A 23,308-nucleotide genomic window follows, 5' to 3' on the forward strand; every position below is an offset into this window, starting at 1 on the left:
CAGGGTGTCTGATCAAGACAATATATAACTCCATTAAAACAAAAGATTCCTTATGAAAGTAACTTTTTTTTTTAATCTGTTGACTGTGGTGCTGGACACTTTCTGTTTGATTTCAGAGTGATTTGTAACACACAGTATTTTCTGTATGTTTCTGCAACAGCTTTTAGTGCCAATGGAAAAGATGTCATTGTAGACTTCCCTCAGCAATCTCACTGGACTGGCTTATTGTCAGAAATGGAACTGGTCCCCAGCATTCATCCTGGAGTCACGTGAGTGATGAATTAGTCTGTTACCTTGATTCCATTATCTTGACTGATGCACAGTTAACTTCTACAATAAAAACTGCTCAAAGTATATATACTTTTCGTTCTTTTGTGAAATCAGGTGTGATGGCTGTCAGATGTTTCCTATCAATGGGCCTAGATTCAAATGCAGAAACTGTGATGATTTTGACTTTTGTGAAACCTGTTTTAAAACCAGGAAACATAACACCCGGCATACTTTTGGCAGAATAAATGAACCGGGTAAGTTTCAGAATCCAAGTGTTTCATAGATATATTTAAAATACGATGAATATGTTTTAAAATAGCAGTTTTGAATTATAGCTTCTTATCATAATAAATGTGTTTGGACTCATCCTTTAGAAAACAGCATGTTTTTAACATATCATAGTGATGTTACAATTGCACATGCACTACACCAAAATGTCAACCATTAAGCATTCTTTGTATTGTTAAATAAGCTAAAAAAATATGGCTACATGGCAATAACTCTGTCAGAACTGATGAGAAAAATAGTATAGTCAGCCTTTTCAGTTTAAACATAGGTGAATGAATCCACAGGACAGCAGGTACAACCTGCCAAGGTTATGCTCACCATTTGGATTAGTTTAGAAAAGGAATGAAACTGATTCCTTACTAGAAATCTTGAACATGCATTGCATTTGTGTGATGGTTTGTTTAAAGGACAAGAAAGACATGCTATTAAGAAATCAGCTAATACGAATGTACAGATATTATAATGTGTATTTGTAATCCTATTCGTTGCGCTGTGTAAAGGGTGGAGGAGTTGCAATATTATTTTTGTCAGACTTACTAGAAGCTCTAAACATCAGTGAAAGGGACGCAAAAGTAAATTTTTGCAGGGAAGAAAAATATGGCTCACTGGCCTTCCTTATTCCTTAATAACCTTCAGAATTTTTTGAGTGATTAAGATAGCTATGTGTATTGTCCTATAAGGGATTTCTGTTGAGAGTTGGCTATATAGTTTTCATGTTCTCTGCTGGTGTACAGAATTCATACGTTGTGGGCCTGTTTTTTGAACTGTATGTATGCATGGCCATAAATTTTGATTTACATTTCAAAATGAAGGAATATTTTAGTAATCGCTCTTGGTAATTCCTAAAGATATTAATTTTCCGTAATTTTGTAATACTTTTTTTTTTTTACTGAATCATGCTTGGTTTACAAATCAATCATAAGAACAAAAAATATGACATCACAGATGACAGGCATGAATATGTGTATTCAAATGAAGTACTTGCATCTCGTTTTAAAAAGCAATCAATTTCAAGCTCAGCCAGCATTCTTACATTTTCTACCTTGAGACTATATATCTGAAATCTTTGATTTCTTCTATTTCCTTTCACATTGCTTATGGGTTTAATAAAACAAATTTTCTTTCATGTAACAATGCAGGTCAGTCTCCAGTGTTCTGTGGGCGTTCTGGAAAACAGCTGAAGAGACGGCATAGTAGCCAGAGGGGAATGTTACTGGATGATTGGTCAAGGATAGTGAAGAATCTCAATGTCTCTTCCTCTGTGAATCAGGCTTCACGTCTTATTGATGGCAGTGAGCAGTGCTGGCAGTCTTCTGGCTCACAAGGAAAGGTAACCTGAAGTTGTAAAGGGTTGATTTTGGCATGCCTTCTTTTCATGGGGATAACTATTTACCTCACTTTGCTACTGTGTTTGTTAATTCAAGTAAGAGACTAAGTAGAAAAAACAGACATCTGAGGTACAACTCTGTTTCTTCATAATAAATGTCTTTTTTTTAATCTATGCGTCATCATTATTTCATGGAAATTGTAAGGAAAACTTATGATAATTTATGATTTTTTTTTTTGGAGCACAGGGTGATTATTTTATTCTGTGGTTGGCCATAGGCAATTTCAACAGCCTATTCACTATAGTAACTGATGACAATTCTTAGCAATTATTGTGTATGTTTTATTCAAGTGAGTTTGTTCTTATTGAGTAAAACTGTTTCTGACTATTTCTCACTTGTTCTCCTTTATTTATCCTGTTCTTATTGGCCCACAGCACTGCATGATGGCCAGTGTAGGCACTGGGATTTGCAGCTAGACTTCTCTCCAGTGTGCTCTCTTAGTGACTATGCTGAAAATATCCCCAAGTATCCTTCTTTCAGGTTGTGGGTGCTCACTAACCAGTCAGAGATTTACGCTGTGTTCCATTTTTTTGACGTTAAGAGCAGTGTCCTTTCTCAGTCTTCTCAGTAGTGTTGCTCTTGAATGAAATCAATTCTTGCTGCTGATGTTTCTTTTGTAGTAAGAGTTAGACTGGCCAGATTTCCACCCTTGTAGATGTTTTTTATACTACCCAAGAATGTTTTTCATTCTTTATTGAAAAACAGTATGTGTATTCTTATTAATCATAAAATGGTCCTAAGAATACTATCTGAAAATGAAATTATTTCTTTCCCTAGCACTGGATTCGCTTGGAGATTTTTCCAGATGTTCTTGTTCACAGACTAAAGATGGTAGTGGATCCTGCAGACAGCAGCTACATGCCCTCTTTAGTTGTAGTTTCAGGTATGTGAATGTTCTCTGAGAAGCTTGAAAAATACTTTCTTTAATGTCCAACAGCTTCTATTTATCTAGTTTCATTTAATATCCATTTATCTATTTAATATGTGTAGTGTCTGTTTCTGACACAAATTGTTTTACTGTGTCTTTCTTTCAATGCTTTTTTTCACTAGGAGGCAGTTCCTTAAATAACCTTATAGAGCTAAAGACAATCAACATAAATCCTACAGACACCACAGTGCCTCTTCTCAGTGATTGTACAGAAGTAAGTGAAGTTTCTGTAAGGAGAATTATTTTTGTTTGCAAACTGAAAAATATTTTGTTGCAACAGATGGATCAAAAGCACTATTGTGATTATTAAAGCGTGGTTTCTTGCTGTTCCTGCATCTTAGAAGCATTTCTGGCAGTTGTAAAGTTAATTATCCTGATGAGTTCTACTGTAAATCACAGTGCAACTCTACAATATATTTAGCAGTCAATATATTTTAGGCTTTTTTTCTGATGTAGTTCAGTATACCTTTGAGCCAAGGTGGCATTCCAGTAAAAGTAAATCTGGGGTTCATTTTAGTGGGTGATAAAGCTCATTTAACATAGTAATTCTGAATGTTTTCAGTAACAGCAAGAAGGAATATGTACTGAATTTTCAGGAGATTTAAAGTAAAATCATTCTTAAATTTATGAGGCCGAATGTTTATCTTAGAGTGTACAGTTCTGAAAAGCAAAATATTTGAAGTCACAGATTAATTTTGTTATGGTGACGAAGTCGAGCAAAAGTTCAAGATCTTTTCTGTCCATTGTGAACATGCAGAGAACCCAAAAGATGGTGATCTAGTTTTTTCTTCTTAGTATCACAGGTATATTGAGATTGCAATCAAGCAGTGCAGAAGCTCTGGAATCGATTGCAAAATACATGGCCTCAGCATACTGGGACGTATACGTGCAGAGGATGAGGATTTGGCAGCGGTCCCTTTCCTTGCTTCTGATAACGAGGAAGAGGATGATGATAAAGCTAATACTGGGAGGTAGGTAACTGCAGGTGGAAAAAAGTTGGCAAACAGACTTAGTTTCTATATATTCTATTCAGAAGATTAATCATGAGGAGTGCAACTTAATTAGGTTGAAATTGAAATACACTTGTCACAACTGTAGGTAGCTCATTTGTTGATAAATTCTTGAAAGTTATCACACTGGTAAGTTGGTAGCATTTTGTATAGTTCCTTTTGATTTCTGAAACTGAAAATTTCCTGTGTTAAATCTTAAAATGCAGTGAATATATCTATATCTATATATATATTTACCACTGCTCAGGAGAATAAAGATATTTTGTTTAGTTTTATGTTTTTATTTTTCACTGATACCACTCAATTGTGATGACTTCATTTGGATATTGAAACCATTCAGAAATGTAAAATAAATAGATGAAATAAAAATATGGTTGTGCTATAGTATATAGATTGCTAAACTGACTTTTTTCCCTAAATATACTCAGTCTTGTTAGAAAAAAGGCAGCTGGGCTGGAATCAGCAGCTACAATAAGAACCAAAGTTTTTGTCTGGGGACTGAATGACAAAGATCAGCTGGGAGGACTGAAAGGTTCCAAGGTATGTTTGTGGTTTAAATATTTTTAGTATAAAACATAAGCAGCTAAAAATAAAATGTGCAAGCCTCACACAACTCAAATTTAATTGCAATTTAATCAGAATTTTAAAGTTTATTTTATGGCTTTTTGATGTTCAGACACGTGCTGGCTGGAAAACCTTGGGCAAATTTACATTTTGGTTGTTTCCCTGAAATGTAGTATGTTTTTTTTTTTTTTTAAGTCAGCTACTTAACTACTTATTTTACATGATAGTGAACTAATTCTTTAAAAATCTGTATCACTCTGTATATTTTGTTCTTTAAAGTTTTTTTGCATGTGTAAAATGTACATAGCAGTGAACTTTTCTATTACCTGTAAATGGAGCTAGTTCATTAATAAAACAAAAAAAGAATTCAAATTAATATCTTCTCATTAGTGTAACTTGATTACATTTTAGTGCAATTTGAGAGAAATTTCAGGCCAGTATGCAACTGCTTATACATCATTTTTGATACGATGGAAGATGGGAGGGATGCTAAAAGCATTAATTTATGCTGTAAATAATGTGGGTTGTTGTCAATTGGTGTGCTTTTCAGGAGAAGAAAGGTAAAGCTACTGTATTCTTGTACTGTATATGTTGTGGAGTCTCCTTCTGTGGAGATATTCAAGTCTCGCCTGGACGCCTACCTGTGCGACCTGGTGCAGGGAACCTGCTTTGGCAGGGGGGTTTGTCTCGATTATCTCTAGAGGTCCCTTCCAACCCCTACAATTCTGTGATTCTGTGATTCTTAATCTTCTATTGATCTATAAAGTGAAGGCTTAAGTTCTGAAGTGCCCCAATCATCCTGACTTCCTTCGACTGAAGTGTTTGTCTCCCTGTAGAAAAGGGGAGAACTATAAGACAGTTAAATTGAAGATGTGAGGGAAGAAAAATGCATGTATAAATATGAATGAAATCTATGAAGATTAAGCTTCTTTAGGTGGAAAAATCTTGTTACTATGAACTTAAACACTTTATCTTTGAGGTCTTAGTAAGTATTAGTATTAAAAGTTACATAAATTGATTAATTAGGATAGTAATTTCAATGCTAGTTTACAAATGCCCTACAAACTTTTTTACTCATATACTGCAGTGAAATAGTCTGTTGTAAAAGTTTCAACTGCTTAAAAATAACTGAATGTTTGCCTCTCTTTTATAAAAGAGAATAAGCCAGGTTTTAATGTGTGTTGATTTAAAGTGCTTGTAAAGTGTGCTTTGATGTCTTTTTTAATACATATATAAAGTCTCCTTGATTAAAGACTATTTTGTAGTAATAAGGAAAATAGGTTGCGTGTGTTGTTTTTTTCCTTCTTGAATTGGTCTCCAATCCTGATTGCTAAAGCATTTTGCTATTGAAAAGTGTACTTGTGTTTCTGTATGCTGATTTAAAGTGTGTTGGTTAACACTGTCAGTTAGGTTCATTTTGCTGTTATGCTTTTCTTCAGACCTAAGTTGTTTTTTTCCTCAAGAAAATAACTATACTAAAAAGAAAATGATTGTTTTTTTCCCATTCATTTTCTCTTGGAGTTTATATTTATCATGGTTTCTATATTATATGCTTTTTCTTGGTTCCTGTCTTTTGTGTGATCTGTATTAATGGGTATCTGCAAAGCATTCAAATAATATGAGGAGTTTTCATATATAATAAAAGTGATAACTGTCAGAGTTTTATCACTTCAGAATAGCTCTTTTCTATAATATATACAACTACAAAATATATTGGAATGATTTCTGTTTCCTGTATACTCTAGATAAAGGTTCCTTCATTTTCTGAAACCCTATCTGCCTTGAATGTTGTACAAGTAGCTGGAGGATCCAAAAGCCTTTTTGCAGGTAATACAAGTGTAAAGTATGTATCATTATTTAAGGGCAGAAATAAATTTACATTTGTGAAACATTGATGGTATTACAAACTATTTTTTTTTTTTTCCCCCCTTCCTCTCCCCACACTTTTAGTGACTGTAGAGGGTAAGGTATATGCTTGTGGAGAAGCCACAAACGGAAGGTTGGGTTTAGGAATATCCAGTGGAACTGTGCCTATTCCCCGCCAGATAACAGCTCTCAGTAACTATGTTGTAAAGAAGGTGGCTGTTCACTCAGGTAATGTCTGTTGTTATTCCTACATATATAACTGGAACATTAAGCCTAAAAATAGAAATTGTTTTGTGGTTTCTTTAGAGCTGTAATGCTCCAGAATATTTGATTTTTTTTTTTTTAGTTACTTTTTTAGTGAGTACAGGTTGTTAAATTCTGTGTAAGATACTAAATTCTATGAATTTAGACCATACCTAGTTTCTTACCTGCTGGAAAACTTATAGTAGACTCCAAAGGAAGTATTTTCATTTTTAAATGTTGTTAAATAGTGGGTTTGTTTGCTGATTTCCTTGCAGCATTGACAATAGCAAATTAAGTTGTTATTTCTATTTTTAATGTGCCAGGAAGCCTACAATCACGTTTTGTCTTAAATTAAAACACGTTGAAGCTTCTAAGAACATAACTAACTGTATCTACTTATGCAGCTACATCGTAAATACAAAGCAATGTCAGATCTTTTGAGATTTTTGCTAGACTTTCTCTTCCTGCTTGAACACATAAATTTGTGTTTATACTTTCAGGTGGCCGGCATGCTATGGCATTAACTGTAGATGGAAAGATATTTTCATGGGGTGAAGGAGATGATGGTAAACTTGGTCACTTCAGTCGAATGTAAGGACACCAGTTTTATCTGGCTTGTAGTAAGAGAAGATTTGTTTATAGCTGTGCTGTGACATGCAATACCACTACTGACAATGGCAGAATTTTTAACAGAAATAAAACGTCTGTGTTCTGAAAAGATTTTTTTCTAGCAGTGTACATCAACAGTGCAGCATTGGTAGCAGTTTCAGTAGAATTCTTTATTAGTTTTTTTGAATGTTACTGATGGAATAATATACTTCTGGAGTTTGAGTTTTCTGTTACTGTTATGAGGTTTACTGAGTTACCTTGACATGTAAAACTGTACTGATTTTACATTCCTGAGCACTAACAGCACCTATTGCAACTCTGCAAGTTTTTTTGTAGCCCTGTTCTTTGACCAGAATTCACAAATTTGACATTAGAAATAAATTCACTATTTCAGTCTTCCACGTGACAATAGTGAGGAAAAAATTAAATTTGTCAGTATTTTTCTTCATATGTGACATGGAATAAAGTTTTGGAAAAAAAAGAATAGATATAGCCCATGGTGAGCGAGGAATCTTTATCACTCTGGTATATTCCAAAAAGCTGCTCAGAATACATAGAAAATTACAGTGCTCAACTCAGTGTTTGTAGATGTGACAACAAATAAATATTCTAAATTGTGTCATTGTCGAACCTATGAAAAGGAAAGTCCAGTTTAGAGCAGTGTTATTATTTTATCGTTCAAATGTCTTGCATTTTTTGTAACATATTAAAAGAGAAACTTGGAATTCTTGCTGTAGGCATTTCATGGGAGAATTTCAGTGTTTCGCAGAAGCCATATATATGTTCATAAAACATTAATAGTGACTCTTATGCTATCTTATACAACAGTATTAGAAAAAGTACACTGAAATACATTAAGATATAAGTTTAAATGGTATAAATTTAAAACTTGTGGTGGTAATAAGGAATTAATATTGGAATCACGAGTTGCATCTTATTTATCTGTAGGTTACTGCTGATTTTAAGTACAAAAATTTTTGAATCGTAGAATTTAACGTACTGTGCAGCTCTTCAAAAAATGATGATATATTGTTTATTTACTTTCTTTAGGAATTGTGATAAACCCAGATTGATAGAAGCACTGAAAACCAAACGTATCCGTGATATTGCTTGTGGCAGCTCCCACAGTGCTGCCATTACCTCTAGCGGTGAACTGTATACATGGGGTCTTGGAGAATATGGAAGGTTAGGACATGGAGATAATACTACACAGCTGAAGCCGAAGATGGTAAAATAAATGTTTCTCATCTCTGAAGAAACGTAAATGTGCTCATTTAGTAAATTGTAAAATAAAGGTAAAGCAAATCCAAAACCATAAGTGCAGTATGAAGATATTGTTTTGGAGTGATCTGATCAGGTTTTGGTACACCTACCTCTGATGTGCTAAGTATTTCAGGAGGGCCAAAAAGTGGAGTATCTCTTGCGTTTTCTTGGAATATTACTTAGAGCAACTAGTGCTGTTCTGAACATACGTGTCATGCATCTGTTCTGAGACATAGCTGTCACTGAGCAGTGTTGGATCTTGAGTAAGCAGGACTTGATAAACCTGGACATCAAGTGTAACAGCTTGAAAATATTTGTAAAGTTTTAAAAACATAATTAATGTATTTGAAATATCTGTTTCTCTCTTTTGCAGGTTAAAGTGCTCCTTGGCCACAGAGTAATTCAGGTTGCTTGTGGAAGCAGAGATGCTCAGACTCTTGCTTTGACAGATGAAGGTAGGAATATCTTTTTCCAGAATCTTTCTGGCACATGGGAATACTGTGATCATTGCTTGACCTACGGTTTGATGTTTGTTAGGTTTGGTGTTTTCTTGGGGTGATGGTGATTTTGGAAAACTGGGCCGAGGAGGAAGTGAAGGATGCAACATTCCTCAGAACATTGAAAGACTAAATGGCCAAGGCGTTTGTCAGATTGAGTGTGGTGCACAGTTCTCGTTGGCATTGACCAAGTCAGGAGTGGTATGGACATGGTATGTGAAATTTGCCAGAAAATATTAATAAAGCAATTGCTAAGTACGTGTTGTATTTACTGCTATTTGATTGCCCCATCTGTACTTCATCTGTGTGCTGACTTTGTCTTCTAAATAGGAAGCTCTTTGAGAAAAGCTGTGATCTGTTCAGTTGCTCACTGTGTCTGCATACTGAGTTACGTGTTGTACTCTGCTAGAATTCCCGAGTCTCACTGAACATTTTCTCTCTTGAGAGTAATGAAGTATGCAAAAGAATGCTAAATTAAGACTTTGGAGCAGAGTGGGGAAAAAGAGAACACGGGAATCATAGTCTGTAGTTAAAACAGAGATTGGTAGAGTCAGAAAGTAACAAGAATGAAGAGTTACAGGAATGAGCAAGTGCAGAACGGATAGAAAGGACTACCTTGAAAACACGCAGGACACTGCAGAGTTCATTGCTGCTGGGAAAGCCATGGAGTTGTCAACAGTGACTTTTTTATTTTTCCTCTTTCTTTGTTTCTGCTTTTGTTTTGAGCACAAGACTCGCTTTTTAAGTTTATAAATCTTTCTGTAAAATTTGTCAATTTCTGTAATGCAAATCAATTTCAGATCTCTACAGCTCAAGGTATTACTTTGGGTATAAATTGACCTGTTTGGCACATGTAAAACCTAGGATGATGTAAAATCTTTTTTGTTGTTGTTACGTAATTTGTCAGCAACTTACGAATAATATAGAGAAATCCACAAAACTTATACTTTTAAAAGTTACTTCTCTTATTAAAAGGGAGAAAAGCTTTTAGAAGAGTTCTCATTCATTGTTGGCCACTAAAAACCATATTTGTCTCTCTCTTTTTCCCCTTTATTAAGTTGTTGTGGTGATGAAAGGAGTACGAGGAAGGGGAATTTGGCAGTCTTCAAGAACGTTTTGCAAAATTCTTGCATAATTTCATGACCTTACAGGATGGCAAGGAGATTTTTTTGTTGTTGTTCTGTTCCACCTGTGCGTGTCTGCACCTTATGATGGCTGATGTACTGGGGTCATAGAATTGCAGTAATCCTTTGTTTATTCAATTTTGAATAGTGTGAGCATTATAATTGTCCTAAATTTTGCTTTTATTTTTGTGTCTGTTTTAGGGGTAAGGGAGATTACTTCAGGCTAGGCCATGGCACTGATGTACATGTACGAAAGCCACAAGTAGTGGAGGGTCTGAGGGGCAAAAAGATCGTGCATGTGGCAGTAGGTGCCCTCCACTGTCTAGCAGTTACTGACACTGGACAGGTATGTTACTTATCACCCTCCTTTTCCCTGTTTCCTCCATCCATAAAGAAACAAACTGTTGAAGAAGACTGTAATAGCATCAATGGTGATTAAATGGTGATTAAATCTATAATTAAAATACATTAGAACTCATGTTACTATTGGACTTTAAATGTCACCTTAGTAGCTTTTGTAAGATTTTCCTAGTTTGTGGATTATCTACATGATCCGTTTTCTGCTTCTCACTCCTAAAATGCAGTAGTAGTTATAATGTTTAGATGGCTTCTTCTGCTGTTAACCAGCATTGTAATTATTGTGGTGTTGATTCAGATATCTGGAGTAATTACTATGAAATTGATTCTTTCAATTTAGTTGTTCACTTTGAGCATTGTATAATTGAGCTGATGATTTATGAGTCTGCAGTGATTTATGAATCACCTAATAAAGGGTTACCTTGTTTTTTGTTTTTTTTAACATATGACAATACCTGCATTATTTAAAAATAAATAAATCGAAGTAATAGGTTCTATAAAGTATTAATACAAATTGCTCAGATTTTTCTGTAGAGTTGTAAGGAAAATAAATGAGGCAATCATTGAGGTGAATTAATGAACTGAAATGTCTTCTGGCAGGTTTATGCTTGGGGTGACAATGACCATGGGCAACAAGGGAATGGAACTACTACAGTCAATAGAAAGCCCACTCTTGTACAAGGCTTGGAAGGCCAGAAAATCACCCGGGTTGCTTGTGGATCTTCCCACAGTGTAGCATGGACAACAGTGGATGTAGCTACACCATCTGTTCACGAACCAGTACTTTTTCAGACAGCGAGGGACCCTTTAGGTGCTTCTTATCTTGGTTGGTAGACATCATCTTATGGTTTTTTTTAATGTCAGAGTAGAGTTAGATGTGTGTGTGGTTTGGCAGTTGATAGAAGAGTACGAAAAGAACACTGTCTAAAGAAAACTAAAAGACAGCAAACAAGCAAAAGATCAGAAAGCATCCAATATGAGGAACGCCCCCATCCAAATAAAACAAAACCTCTTCCTGGAAATGGAGATTTATAAAGGGCTTGCTCAAAAGTAAAGTGCAACATACTTTATTGAACACTGCAAAGTCTTTATCTTTTAATATAGAGTAGAGCTTTGTGGACATGGTAGATGGATGCTACTGTAATACTGGCCTTGTTACATGTCATCTCTTGCTGTAGTTTTTACTACTGCTATCTTTTGTTTCTGAAGTAAGTGACTAAGAATTACTGAGAAAAGACAAAGAAGTTTTATATTAAACATAAAAGATCCAAACATTTTGCTAATTGCTTTCTTTGAAAACTGTGTATTTTAAAGAGAGTAAGAACTATATATATAGAATATTTATTTAGTATTTTTAGGATACCTAATTAACATTAATGTTGTTTGAAAAGTTTCTGTTTAAGTACAATTTGTTTTAAATGCCAATCACTAAAATATTTATATCTGTTATCCCATTCTTCATGAATAAGTGAAAAGGTGGAACACTATTTTATGAAGGCATTTGCTGAAAAGCTTCAGTATTTGATTCCAGTATTTTGTAACTGTAGAAACTGCAGTTTAAAAATGTCCTTTAGGCTTAGATTTACAGCCACTTTATTGTGTATATGACAGAGCACTGGCACAGCATTCCCAGAGAGGCACCTCCTGAAAGCTGCCTGGATGTGTGCCTGGGTGCTCTGTTCTGGGAGGCTTTGCTGGAGCAGGGTTTGAAGCAGATGGACCAAGAGGTGCTTTCCAGTGTCAACTATCTTATGATTCTGTGATCTGTATGATCTACCAAGAAATTAGATTAAGTTCCGATTATGTAGTACACTTTCAGTAAAACAGAAACAATTGCTTTCTCTTTTTTCCCCCCACCCCTTACTTCAGGTGTTCCTTCAGATGCAGATTCTTCTGCTGCCAGTAACAAGATTAGCGGCGCAAATAGTTTGAAGCCAAATCGCCCTTCCCTTGCTAAGATTCTCCTGTCGCTTGACGGGAACGTTGCCAAACAGCAGGCACTATCTCATATTCTGATGGCATTACAAATCATGTATGCCAGGTAGGCATTCAAATATTCCTTTCTTTTAAAGAGCAATATATGTCATACTGTGCCATGTTTCACTGTCTCTTGAGCCAGCTGTAAATGGTTTTACGAGTTTGGACTTCTCAGGATAGGGCCAAGCTTCACTTAATTTTTCTTTCAATGTTCATATTAGATTTCTTTAGAATAAGAAGCTTTCACTACCTGGGGAAAAATGTTTATTCAGGAATGCTCAAGTACGCTGTGTAATAGGGGTATAAATATGTCACGATAGGTGTAGTGGAAGAAGCAGCAGAGAACAGGGTTGAAAGAATAATAAAACTTTACCATTCCTTGTTGATAGAGAACAGAGTATTGCTGTTAAAATTTACCTAGAGGAGAGCTCATGTAAAATAGTATGACCTTAAGACACAATATTTAAGCATTTAACTTTGAGAATGGAGCTAAACTCTACCTGTGGAAACCTTTGCTTATTTTATTAAGCCAAGCTGATGCCATTTTTTTTTTTTTTCTCGTTTAACAAAGGAGTATAGTTAAGCTTATATGAATCTGTCCTAAATGATTTCAGGGACGCAGTTGTTGGAGCACTGATGCCTGCAAGTATGATTGCACCAGTAGAATGTCCCTCTTCATCACCAGCCCCCCCATCAGATGCTACTTCTACAGGAACTCCTTCAAGTGGAGATGAATGCATGCTTGTAGGAGATATAGAAGAGAGGCTGAGCCCAAACCCGTGGCAGGACAGGAGAGGGGAGGTAGTGTCTAATGAATTTTTTTCAACATTGTTTAAGAGTAAAACTGAAAAATACTGTATAGTATTTAGTTTGGTGGTAAAGCAGCAGAGATTAAACAGTTGTTTTCATGCTCTAATTTATGGAGTGGATGCTTTATGTATGTCAGATTTGGAAAAACAAATTTTTGGTGGAATCAACTTTGAACTTTCAGCATGCAGTATGTCATTAAAATGCAATTATGATTTATAGCAGCATTTTAAAGTTGGTTTAAAAATGTTTATTATTTGGTCAGATAGCAAAGTAATTTTGCAAGACTGATTAAAAATCTGGATTAAAGACTATTCAACAATTTTTAATGAAATATCATTGTAAACTTATGTTAACTAATGTAGACAGAAGAGCGTAAATGGGTTTCCACTCTCTTGATTCTGAACTGCTAGTAGAACCATAAAGAAAGACTTGCTGCTGAAGATCTTTTCCTTCACAGACTACTAATTTGACATGTATTTATGGGGTTGTCTTCTGCATTGCAGACTCCACTGTAGACACTGATGGTTTACTGTGTATGTTTTGTAGTATATGGATGTCATTGCTGACTTATCACGTTAGGAACATAAAATAGGACTAGAAAAACAGGGAATGAATCTGTTGTATTTGAATTTGACTGTTTTTGAATTGCTGCTGTCTTTGAACACAAACCCTTCTGAAAAATAAATACACTCCTAAAGGATTTGTTGCACTCATTGCAGCCTTTGTTACTTTTGTTCGCTTTGGCTAGGTTGTTTCTTCAGAAGATGCTGTGACACCATCTGCCGTAACTCCCTCAGCTGCTGCTGCCTCTTCCCGTCCTTTCATTCCAGTCACAGATGATCCTGGAGCTGCCAGCATCATTGCAGAAACCATGACAAAAACCAAAGAAGTAATGTTGTCAATGACTTCCTTAAAACTTAAGTCCTTATAATGCATTTACTGAACAGTTCTTCTGTTTTAGATCATTTGAAGTTAGTCTATAAATGATTGCATTTTTAAAGTATATTCAGAGACTGGGTGATTACTGCTACTTATTTTTTTCTTCCTTTTTTCCGAAGCTGAAGGAATTCAATTTAGGAAAGGTTTTTGGTTGAGAAACTGGTTTAACAGTAGGTAAATTCTGAGGCCACGTAGTCCCAGAATTGCGAATTGTCTTAAACTACTTTCAAACTTCTTCAGACAAGTTACTACACTTGTATTCATTGAGATTCCTCTTTCATCTTCCCTGTCTAAATCTTTCTGGAATTTGTTTTGTAGGATGTAGAAAGCCAAAGTAAAGTGTCTGGCCCAGAACCTCAGTACTTGGATGAATTTACTAGTCTATTAGTCCCAGATGACACGCGAGTCATGGTTGACCTGCTAAAGCTTGCTGTGTCCAACCGAGCAGGTGAAAAGGGAAGAGATGTTCTCTCAGCTGTTCTGTCTGGTATGGGCACAGCTTACCCACAGGTCAGATTTTGTTATCTTGCATTTTTAACTATGTCCTTTATATTTTTAGCTTACTGGAATATTTTCATCTATTTGAGGTATAGTTTGATATACTGGGAAGATTAGTAAGCATGAAAATTAGAGTTGAACTTAATGCATCTGAACCTTAATGACTGTAATGGAAATGCTTCATAAATATATTTATTTGAAACAAGTGTAATCATGTTGGATATTTATGCCATAATATGCATATATAATTTCATATATAAATCATATATGATTTATCATTCTGGCAAAGCATGAAGCTGAATCAACCAAGTTAAGAAGTTGAGAAATATTTGTAAAATGTTCATGGGTGTGAGTTTTTCTTGGATAACTAGCAAACTGTGAATGAATGTTGTAATACTGGCTACCAAAAGCTGTACAACAGAATATGACAGTCATAACTGTTGCACATAATGTCGTCTTATGGGAATGAACTGAATGTTGTTTAATGTTTCTTTAATATTTTTTTAATGAGTAATGATGCATTTGCTTTAAAATGCTGATATGACATTTCATTTATGGCTCTGCACTGCTTAGAGTCTGCTTTGAAACATGTTTTGGAAGTGCAAAGCTCTCGTTTGTATTTCTTTTTTCACTAATCAAAAAGATAAATAATGACTTTGCTAAGTATTCTGAGGTTTTTTAATTAGTGATATAAATGACAAGACAGCTGTACTTTAAAAAATGAAGTCTTAGGGTGTATCTGTTCTATTAAATCAGGATTGTGCGAGGCCACTCTAACACATGCTATAAGAGTAACAAAGTGGTATTTCAGAAACTATTAAACACCTTTTTTTCAAATCTTTAAATTCCTTGTAATGATCATATATATATATCAATGACCGTATGTATCAATGATCGTATGTATATCAATGATATTCTATTCTGGAGTTGAGATGTAGTCGTATTCCTCCTACTCCAATTAAATACATGCATTTACATATCATTTTTTTGAATTGTTCAAGCATTAACAAGTAAATTAAAAATTTCTTCTTCCTACTCAGTCAGAATTTTTGCTTGAAACTGCTCTTCAGAAATTAGTATAATTGAGGTTTTCTCTCTAAACAACACATTTTAATGTTGCATATTGGTTATATACTTACCTCTTTCACTAATCTATTGGTTTATGCTTTATAATTCAGTTTTTCTGCAATGGAAATCATTAGTTGCTTTGGCATTTACTTAATTTTTTTCATATTCTGAATGAATGTGGTAGTTTATGAATCAGAATACATGTTTTTTTTTTTTTCTTTTAAGTGAGAAAGAATGATAGTTGGCTTAGAGTTCTTGGACTAACCATGCACTGTTTTCATAAGCTTGATTCTTAGGTGTGTGTCTGTTTTTCTTGAATTAGGTTGCTGATATGTTGTTGGAGCTGTGTGTTACTGAGTTAGAAGATGTGGCAACTGACTCACAGAGTGGCCGCCTCTCTTCGCAGCCAGTTGTGGTAGAAAGCAGCCATCCATATACTGATGATACATCATCTAGTGGCACAGTTAAAATACCAGGTATAGGATTCCTAGAGTTATATTGCTAAAACTCAGGTACTTGCAAGCCTGCATATGTAAATCCTTTTTTCTCAGCTTACAAAAATAAGTATTGAACTTCTAAGGTCATATTATGTGTTCTATTGCTGTAATAAAACGTTTCTTAAAACACTTGTATACTGCACGAACATCTCAGTCATGTGAAATACACATTTACCCAAGTTTGGGTCCTGTGACTGAATTCTGTACACTGCTTCTCTGCAGCTGTGTATTACTGCTGTTTTCTGTTCATTTATGAAGCTGAGAATGACTGCAGTCATTTTCAGGGTCAGTAACTGAATGCTCATCATGTAGCCTCGATCATTAGAAAATACTTTTCTCCTTCTGTGCTGTATTTTCATCTAGTTCTTTCTCCAGTACTGATACTTAAACTCTCTGTTGCCTTTACCTTTTGATATTTGTCTTAACTGTAAATAGACATTTTTTGCTGTGGCAACTTCAATTGGGAATGTTCTGAACGTAGTCTGCTGTATGCTAGCCCCGATTCATGTGAGCTACCTGTAATGTAGGTCTTTCAAGCAGAAGTTAGAAACAGTGTCATTAAACCAAAGCAAGTTCACATTTCTATTTTTATTAATGAGCACTATGGCTTCCAAACAATTGCATTTGATTTCATGTGGATTTCGAAAGAACTGCGTTTGCTTGTGGGATTGATTGCTCTGTAGAAGTGTGTAAATTCTTTGTTGCTGTTTAGGTGCTGAGGGACTGAGAGTAGAATTTGATCGCCAGTGTTCTACAGAGCGGCGTCATGATCCACTCACCATCATGGATGGTGTCAACAGAATTGTTTCCGTCCGATCAGGTGCTTTTCAAAAGTGTCTTGTGTGATTTACTGTTAAACATTGAATGAAATGTGCCACTGTGACATAGTCCTTGTGAGCGATGTGCCATTAAAAAGCAGGAAAACGTATAAGCTGATGTCCCATTTTAAATCAAAAAGGAAGGATGATCTTGTGCAGATATACAAGAGTGAACTTGAATCTTTGAATATATAGACTCTCAGACATATATGTTGTTATATTTTTTCTAAGAGCAGCTAGAATGTAAAAAAAAAAAAAAAAGTTTCTAGCGCTCACAGCCCATATATGATTTTCTGCATAATCAAAGTATATTTGAACAAATTGGAAAACAATTGGAAGAGAATACTTTTTTTTGCTACCCTTTGAGTTTTTCAAGTAATAGTTGCAGAAATTTGAGTTCTTTTTTTTTTTTTTTTTTTTTTTTACAGTCAAGACAAATGATCTTCTTCTGTTGAATGCCCAGAATAGAATCTAGGCTCTGTCTTTCTGTTTTCTGCTCTGGTCTATGTACCTGACTCGATGTGAAATCTCCACATCTTTTATTCCGTTGTCTATGATTTCATTTTTAAACACTGTTGCCTTTGTGTAGATGATAGAGGAGTATTTGAAATCTCATCAAATCTTACCTTAACCCTTTCCATCTGTGACATCATGTGCAAGAATCTAAGTAGTACTACCTATACTTAACGTTTTTCAGCACGTAATGTGACACCCTATAATGTGAGCTTTTACTATGAATGACTTTTTCCCCAACCTGTTTCAGATGCACTTCTTCATGTGCTTTATTATTGAGCTGTTTTTGATTGGAAAAAGACCTAAAGCTTAATGCTTTAATATATTTTTGTAATATGAAAAGATAATTTGAAGATAGGACAGTGCGGTTGTAGTAAGAGCTCATAATTGTCTTCTGAAAGTGGTATGAAAAGCACTGAAGACATACAATAGAAGTGATAATTGAACTGTTTAAGACTTCTATTTTGGTTATGTAACATCATTATAGGTATGTACATGTGCTTCACATACACTTTTGTTTTGGAATATGTTTATGTGATGTTTGTAATATTAAAATAACCATAGAGAGAAGTTGTTATTGCTGGGTAGATTGGATCGGCGTGATCAGCGTACGTGAACATGTTCATATTACTTACTGTAACAGGTCGTGAGTGGTCAGATTGGTCTAGTGAGTTGCGAATTCCAGGGGATGAACTAAAGTGGAAGTTCATCAGTGATGGCTCTGTAAATGGATGGGGATGGCGATTCACTGTTTATCCTATCATGCCAGCTGCAGGTAAAGTAATATGTCTCATTTATAAAAGAGTGAGAGTATATTTACCAATGTAATTTAAATATTTACATGCCGAAGGTTAATTGTTCATTTGTATTCATACTAAGAAAATGTTTTCTTTCATACATAGCAAGCATTTTCAGCAGAGGCTTGAGAGGTGCACATGGGGGAGAGAAAAATGTTTTGTAGTTGCTCTTGTTTGTCTGTCTGTGAGGGGAGGCTACTTCATGTGTGAGAGAGAGACAGAGAGAGAGAGAGAGAGAGAGAGACAGAGAGAGAGAGAGACAGAGAGAGAGACAGAGAGAGAGACAGAGAGAGAGACAGAGACAGAGAGAGAGAGAGAGACAGAGAGAGAGAGAGACAGACAGACACACACATACACACGTATTTTCCCTAATGAATCCGGGGTATTAGGTGAATTATATGATGACTGGTGTGACTCGAGAGTATGGCTTAAAGCAAGAGGCAGAGGTAGTTCATATTGAGTATTAGGGAACAGTTCCCCACTGAGATGAGAGTGGTCAAGCACTGTAACTGGCTTCTCAGGGAAGTGGTCATGACCCTAAATGTTTTGGTGTTCATAAAGCATTAGGATAATACTCTTAGATGGATTGTTTAACTCTTAAGTTTCCCTGTGTGGAGTTGGGAGTTGTCCTCAGTGATCCTTGTGTGGATCCATTATAACCCAAGATATTGTAAGTAATGAAAATGGCTCTTTCTTCCAGTTCCTTCAAAGGGAGGTGGAGTGGACCAACTCAGGCACTGTAGACTGCTGTGTTTGTTCAGCAGATCCTGCTCTTATTTCTGTTCTAATTTCAGTAAAAGGGGAAAAATCATCAAATCTTCTTTACCTTTTCTTTATATTTCTTGCAGGCCCCAAAGATCTTCTCTCAGATCGTTGCATTCTTTCATGCCCCTCAATGGATTTGGTTACGTGTTTGTTGGATTTTCGTTTAAATTTTGCTTCCAACAGGAGTATAGTTCCTCGCTTGGCAGCTTCTCTTGCAGCTTGTGCTCAACTGAGTGCCTTAGGTAGGTGTAAGTCCTAATTTTAAACCTACTTTTTTGAAGTTAAAATTGTTGTTTCAATTAATTCCGGGTATTGTGTGCTTTTTGCTTCTTTAGCTGCTGGCCATAGAATGTGGGCTTTGCAGAGACTACGGAAATTGCTCACAACAGAATTTGGCCAGTCTATTAACATCAACCGGATTCTTGGAGACAATGATGGAGAGGCACGAACTTTGGTAAGAGGGCACAGAAGCTCTCCTCTAACATTTTTCTCATTAAGATGTTTGTGAAGCATTAAAAATGTTGGCCTTTATTTACAAGATTTTTATTGGTAACCGCAAAATAGGAAATGTGCTAAATGAATAGCCTACTTGAGCATGTCTGCAAGTCTTTGTACAGAGGCTTTGTTTTAGAAAAAAATTAAAGCTAATTCCAGTTTTATATCCATGTAATTTTGGAATTGCTAAAGATGATAGAAATACTTTTGTATTAGGAAATGGATGGAACTGATGCTTCACAAAGCAAACTATGGTTTGGAAAGTTACTAATGATTTGTCATGGCCATCTAAGTAATTTCCTATAGCACACAGTGTAATTTTCAACTGCTCTGATTTCTCTAGAGTTTTACAGGGAGTGCTTTAGCTGCTTTGGTTAAGGGTCTTCCAGAAGCATTGCAGCGACAGTTTGACTATGAAGACCCCATTGTGAGAGGTGGCAAGCAACTACTCCACAGCCCTTTCTTTAAGGTAATGGGATACAATCAGTAAAGAATTCATGAGTAAAATTTTTTTGTGATTTTTTTTTTTTTGGTGTGTGTGACAAGCTCACTTCATCCTGATAGAAAAAACTTCATTTAAAGGCTGCTTTTAATGGATTTTGAAAAATTAGTCTGAAGTCACTAAGATTAGTTTGACTAATGATAAAATCAGAATACTACTTCTAAAATGAGAACCAAATATGCAGATACAAAAATCAGGAACATCTGGCTAGACTGAGGTAGGTAGTTAAGAACAATATCTTGGAAGTGTAGTACACTGCAGCTTCAGCTATACTTTTGACAATTGATATCTGAATTGTCCTAACAGGAATATTTATATATTTTTGTCCTTTAAAATATCCTTGAGGGTATTACTTACCTCCAGTAGGAACAAATAAGAATATTGTAAAAGGAGAGCTCTTCTATTTTGAGCCATGTACTTCAAAGTACAGAGAAATATGCTGAGCCAGTCTAGAGAAGAGCAACAAGAATAAAAAGGCTTAAAAAAGCTTCCACTGTAGTAAATGTAAAAGGATTTATCTGTCTTAAAGAAAAGAAGTTTTAAAATATGTAAAAGGTTTTCCAGGGCAGAAATAATCCATTATATAATGTCTTTGCCAGTAACACACTGAAATACTTGATTTAATTGGAGGAAGGTTACTTAGTTTAGAAATAGAAGATAAAATGTTCAGCATGTCATTTTTGATATAGAAAAGGCAATTAATCTAGGAATGTTTGTCACAGGTGTACTGTGAAAATTCCTGTATTAGAGGAGGAAACCTAGATATCTAACTGTGTGAGATCAGCTTGCATACACTTGATGCTGCCCCATCAGTGAGGATAATGTAGGTGGATAGCTCTTAGTGTCCCCTGCACTTTACATTTTCTGAGACTGTTGATGCCCTGCTGGTCTATGAGCTGTTCTGCTACATCAAATGCGTGTTAGTTTCTATTACGTACTTTTGTTGCAGCTCTAAAATCTGTTTTGTCTGCAGGTTCTTGTGGCTCTTGCTTGTGATCTAGAGCTGGATACTCTCCCTTGCTGTGCTGAGACACACAAATGGGCCTGGTTCAGAAGATACTGTATGGCATCCAGGGTTGCTGTGGCCCTTGATAAAAGGACACCATTACCTCGCCTTTTCCTCGATGAGGTATTGCCAGAGTATTTTAAATAGCTCATGGAACTTAGAAAAGCATTGCATCTAAAAGACTGAGATTTGAATTAGTTTATGCCAGCTGTGATCAGAATATGGTATATTTGGAATAATTTTGTTTAATGCAAAATATTTTACAGGTAGCAAAGAAAATTCGAGAATTAATGGCAGATAACGAACATATGGATGTTCTTCATGAATGCCATGATGTCTTTAAGAGAGAACAGGATGAACAGCTTGTCCAGTGGATGAATAGGTTACTTCTTTCAACTGTCATTTGTTTTGTCTTGTGATGCTTTGTTGTTGTACAAATAAACTTTTTTCATGACTTTCATTAAGCTCATTTATAATGCTTTATTTTGAATGTCACACAGACGACCTGACGATTGGACGCTTTCTGCTGGAGGCAGTGGAACCATTTATGGTTGGGGTCATAATCACAGAGGACAACTTGGTGGAATTGAAGGGGCAAAAGTCAAAGTCCCAACTCCATGTGAAGCTCTTGCTACTCTTAGACCAGTGCAATTAATTGGTGGTGAGCAGACACTGTTTGCAGTGACTGCTGATGGAAAGGTAAGTGTACAATAAATGTTTGTTAAACTCCTTGTAAAAATTTCATCCTGTTGTGTGTTTTTCACCATTTACGTACATACAAACATACATACATATCTATATATCTATATATCTATAATGTATGTTAAAGAAACTAAACTGTACCCATTCTGCCATTAAAACAGAAGAACTCAGTGAACTGCAGCGTTAAACTTGAAACTAGTAATGCATATTTTAGTTCTTGATTCAAAACTGCTGTCAGATTTTGGAAAATAAAGAATACAAGTAGCATGCTCACAGAGTCTTGTACAACATGACAGACAGTAAAATGTGATGGTGATGATTTCTCCCTGACAGGAGAGAGATGTAAATGGGATCTGACTTTGTTCAGAGCTGACTTCTGAAAGTTAGATATTGCAGTATCTAATCTGCAGATACTTGGATGCGCAATGTTGAGGATGGATCACTTAGTGTAATGTCATGTAGGGGAAAAAAATGGATTTGTGAATTTGAAGATATCTTAATTTTCATACAAATGGCAGCTTTGTTTGTAGATATGGTACAGAATTGTAGCTGAACTTTCTTGTTGCAGTTACATTCATCTAGTGATACACTGTAACAGCTCTGTCCTGGACAGTCAGTATCATCGTTGTTTGATTTTTCACCAAGGGAAAAGAGACAGATTAATGACATTGCTTTTGACATAATCGTGTTGAGGTAAATTACTTTTGAATAGACAAACAGATTAAAAAGCAGTACTGTAGTTAAAGAATTGTGTGGGACAGAGTACAAAGAAGCATCTGTGAATGTGTGTGTCCCATGGAAGAAAGAAAACTAGAGTAGTAATGCTTGAAAGACACCCGCAGATGGTAGGTGGTTTTGTAATGTTATTACACAAAGTTATATTTTCTTGATATTTTCACAAAATCAGCATTGGGATTTAAAATAAAATGCATTAGTCATTGACAGCTCATATTAACTTGAATGTAGCCATATTTTCATTCCTGACATAAGAGGTACTAATTCCATGTATTGTACTTTCAAGAATGGGTAATTGAATGTTTATGGGATAAGGAAAACTAAATGCATAGGAGTCTAGAATCTCTGGTTTATTGGGACAGGATTAGAAACTTTGAAAGTGTAAAACCTTCTATAACAAATTCAATTTTTATGGAGAATGTGTGCAAATGAGCTCATCAGTTATTATAAAACTTCAGTACAAGTTTGAAAATCTAATGTGGAATTTTATTTGTATGTTTACATAATCATGCATTTTCTGATTGATTTTTTTGGCAACACAGGTTGAAATTGCTGACAAGAAATGTCTGTGTTTATTTTTTCCTTGATTAAGGGTTAGATTGTATTGCTACGAAAGTAGTGTGGAAAATTGTTTTTCCAGAACATATGTATGTGCACCTGACCTGGTATGTTGAAGCAGGGTAGTGTTAAATTCTTCTTGTGAAACTGAATAGTTGGAAGCTATAGCTTCTGAGTCTTGTCTGATTGGGCTTGAAAATTCACCTGAATTACAATGGGAA

At 35.4% G+C, this 23,308-nt stretch overlaps 1 protein-coding gene across 1 annotated transcript in view; it reads left to right on the top strand.

The window, feature by feature from the left end:
• The window catches only part of HERC2 (HECT and RLD domain containing E3 ubiquitin protein ligase 2), a gene marked incomplete at its 5' end in the record, with an annotated part of 72,075 nt that overhangs the window by 42,830 nt on the left and 5,937 nt on the right, over window positions 1-23,308 (top strand). Inside the window, 28 exons of the mRNA XM_019622541.2 lie at window positions 161-269; window positions 385-524; window positions 1,698-1,888; window positions 2,724-2,829; window positions 2,997-3,088; window positions 3,670-3,845; window positions 4,313-4,424; window positions 6,194-6,275; window positions 6,399-6,542; window positions 7,058-7,148; window positions 8,217-8,394; window positions 8,803-8,884; window positions 8,967-9,138; window positions 10,252-10,396; window positions 11,008-11,233; window positions 12,277-12,448; window positions 12,999-13,185; window positions 13,943-14,083; window positions 14,452-14,643; window positions 16,022-16,175; window positions 16,909-17,016; window positions 18,171-18,302; window positions 19,173-19,331; window positions 19,425-19,543; window positions 19,928-20,053; window positions 21,060-21,215; window positions 21,359-21,474; window positions 21,593-21,791. Coding sequence (XP_019478086.1) covers window positions 161-269; window positions 385-524; window positions 1,698-1,888; window positions 2,724-2,829; window positions 2,997-3,088; window positions 3,670-3,845; window positions 4,313-4,424; window positions 6,194-6,275; window positions 6,399-6,542; window positions 7,058-7,148; window positions 8,217-8,394; window positions 8,803-8,884; window positions 8,967-9,138; window positions 10,252-10,396; window positions 11,008-11,233; window positions 12,277-12,448; window positions 12,999-13,185; window positions 13,943-14,083; window positions 14,452-14,643; window positions 16,022-16,175; window positions 16,909-17,016; window positions 18,171-18,302; window positions 19,173-19,331; window positions 19,425-19,543; window positions 19,928-20,053; window positions 21,060-21,215; window positions 21,359-21,474; window positions 21,593-21,791 — 4,007 coding nt within the window. The remainder of the gene's footprint in view (window positions 1-160; window positions 270-384; window positions 525-1,697; window positions 1,889-2,723; window positions 2,830-2,996; window positions 3,089-3,669; window positions 3,846-4,312; window positions 4,425-6,193; window positions 6,276-6,398; window positions 6,543-7,057; window positions 7,149-8,216; window positions 8,395-8,802; window positions 8,885-8,966; window positions 9,139-10,251; window positions 10,397-11,007; window positions 11,234-12,276; window positions 12,449-12,998; window positions 13,186-13,942; window positions 14,084-14,451; window positions 14,644-16,021; window positions 16,176-16,908; window positions 17,017-18,170; window positions 18,303-19,172; window positions 19,332-19,424; window positions 19,544-19,927; window positions 20,054-21,059; window positions 21,216-21,358; window positions 21,475-21,592; window positions 21,792-23,308) is intronic.

Source organism: Meleagris gallopavo, chromosome 1 (assembly GCF_000146605.3).
Source record: "Meleagris gallopavo isolate NT-WF06-2002-E0010 breed Aviagen turkey brand Nicholas breeding stock chromosome 1, Turkey_5.1, whole genome shotgun sequence".
In the NCBI taxonomy this organism is placed as follows: Eukaryota; Metazoa; Chordata; class Aves; order Galliformes; family Phasianidae; genus Meleagris; species Meleagris gallopavo.